This window comes from Ctenocephalides felis, unplaced genomic scaffold (genome assembly GCF_003426905.1).
Source record: "Ctenocephalides felis isolate EL2017-DRISC unplaced genomic scaffold, ASM342690v1 CF-g0.4_SCAFFOLD_00209, whole genome shotgun sequence".
Taxonomy (NCBI): domain Eukaryota; kingdom Metazoa; phylum Arthropoda; class Insecta; order Siphonaptera; family Pulicidae; genus Ctenocephalides; species Ctenocephalides felis.
In genome coordinates, this window is record NW_020536363.1 from 7,464 (window position 1) to 9,002 (window position 1,539).

The 1,539-nt window shown below is 35.8% G+C and overlaps 1 protein-coding gene across 1 annotated transcript; it reads left to right on the plus strand.

Moving 5' to 3' along the window:
- The first annotated feature begins 913 nt into the window (after positions 1–913).
- LOC113385211 lies at positions 914–1,270 on the plus strand. Its single transcript, XM_026623074.1, has one exon. It carries the CDS (start codon positions 914–916, stop codon positions 1,268–1,270), a length of 357 nt encoding a protein of 118 aa, XP_026478859.1.
- The last annotated feature ends 269 nt before the right edge of the window (positions 1,271–1,539 follow it).

Consider the following 1,539-nt stretch of genomic DNA (forward strand, 5'->3'; position numbering starts at 1 on the left):
CAATTAAGTCATCTGAAAATGCTGCGAAACGAACTAAACTCAGATATGGAAAACGCAGACAAAACGATCAAATATATAAATGGTGTCCCTAAAATAGTGAAGCTACACTCCTTCCGCGGGTCATCGCAGGAAAGAACATCTTGAACGCGGCTTATCAATCTACTATCAAAACACTAGGGGTCTTAGAACAAAACTGAACACGTTTCGAGCGTCATCTTCTGTGAGTGTGAGTGATGTAATTTGTGTTACAGAGTCATGGCTAAAGTCTGATATTGCTGATGGCGAGGTAATCGACAACACATATGCGATTTTTAGGTGCGATAGAGATCAAATCAGTGATAAAAATGAAAGGTGGTAGTGTATTCGTGGCAGTGAAGCGGAGTCTTTCAACGGAGTTGCTTGCACTTCCCAATAATAATATGAAAAATTAAAATTAAAACTGCGCCACACGACCTAATTATCTGCTGTGTTTACCTACCTTCTAAATCAACTGTAGAAATTTATAAAGAGCATATATCTGCAATAAGATCAGTATCCAAAAAATATTCAAAAGCAAGTATATTAATCGCAGGCGATTATAATTTACTCAGCAGCCTACCGCAAGAACATTCTTCGTGCTTGGTTTATGAAGAGTTGTCACTACTAAACTATCGGCAATTTAACAACATTCAAAATCATAGTGGAAAAACGCTTGACTTGTGCTTCAGTAATATACACGCAACTGTAGAGCGTTCTCATGCTTTAACTCATGAGGACGCTCATCACCCAGCCTTGTCCATAAATATCAACACCAAAAATCTATAAAACTATAAATTGTGATGATGATAGATTATCGTTACAACAAGACATTGCGCAATTGAACAACTGGTGTATAAGTAATAAACTCAAGTTAAATGCTAAAAAATGCGCAGTAATGATACTATCTCGATCCCATAATTCAATTCAACAAGATCACCATTTAGAAAACCAAAAAATAAATTCAGTGACTTCTATAAAAGATCTTGGAGTTATTTTTGACACTAAATTAAACTTCTCACAGAATATTAACAAAATTTCTCTTCAAGCCCTAAGAACACTTAGCTTCATCATCAGGAGTGGTCGAGATTTCCACAGCATAGACACACTATGCATTCTGTACTCCACACTCGTCAGGCCTTTTCTAGAATATAACTCCATAGTTTGGGCACCTCACACTGAATTATCAAGCAACAAACTTAACAAAGGAAATTTGAAAAATACCTTAAGCACTTTGCGCAATCAAAAAGAATAAGTGCACATGAAAGCGAAATTTTTTTACTGAAATGCGAGGATATTAACCTAAGCAAACGACAACAAATTACTGATCTTATTTTTTTTCATAAGACAGTAAATGGCTCAATTGATTCTCCTGAGATTCTAGCAAAAATTAATTTGATATGCTCGAGACAAGGATTAAGAACAAACCGTATTGTGCAGACTTCAAAAACGACGAAAAACTATATATTGAACGGTCCAATGAACAGAGTAGCAATGGTGGTCAATGAACAGTGCTCAAAACTA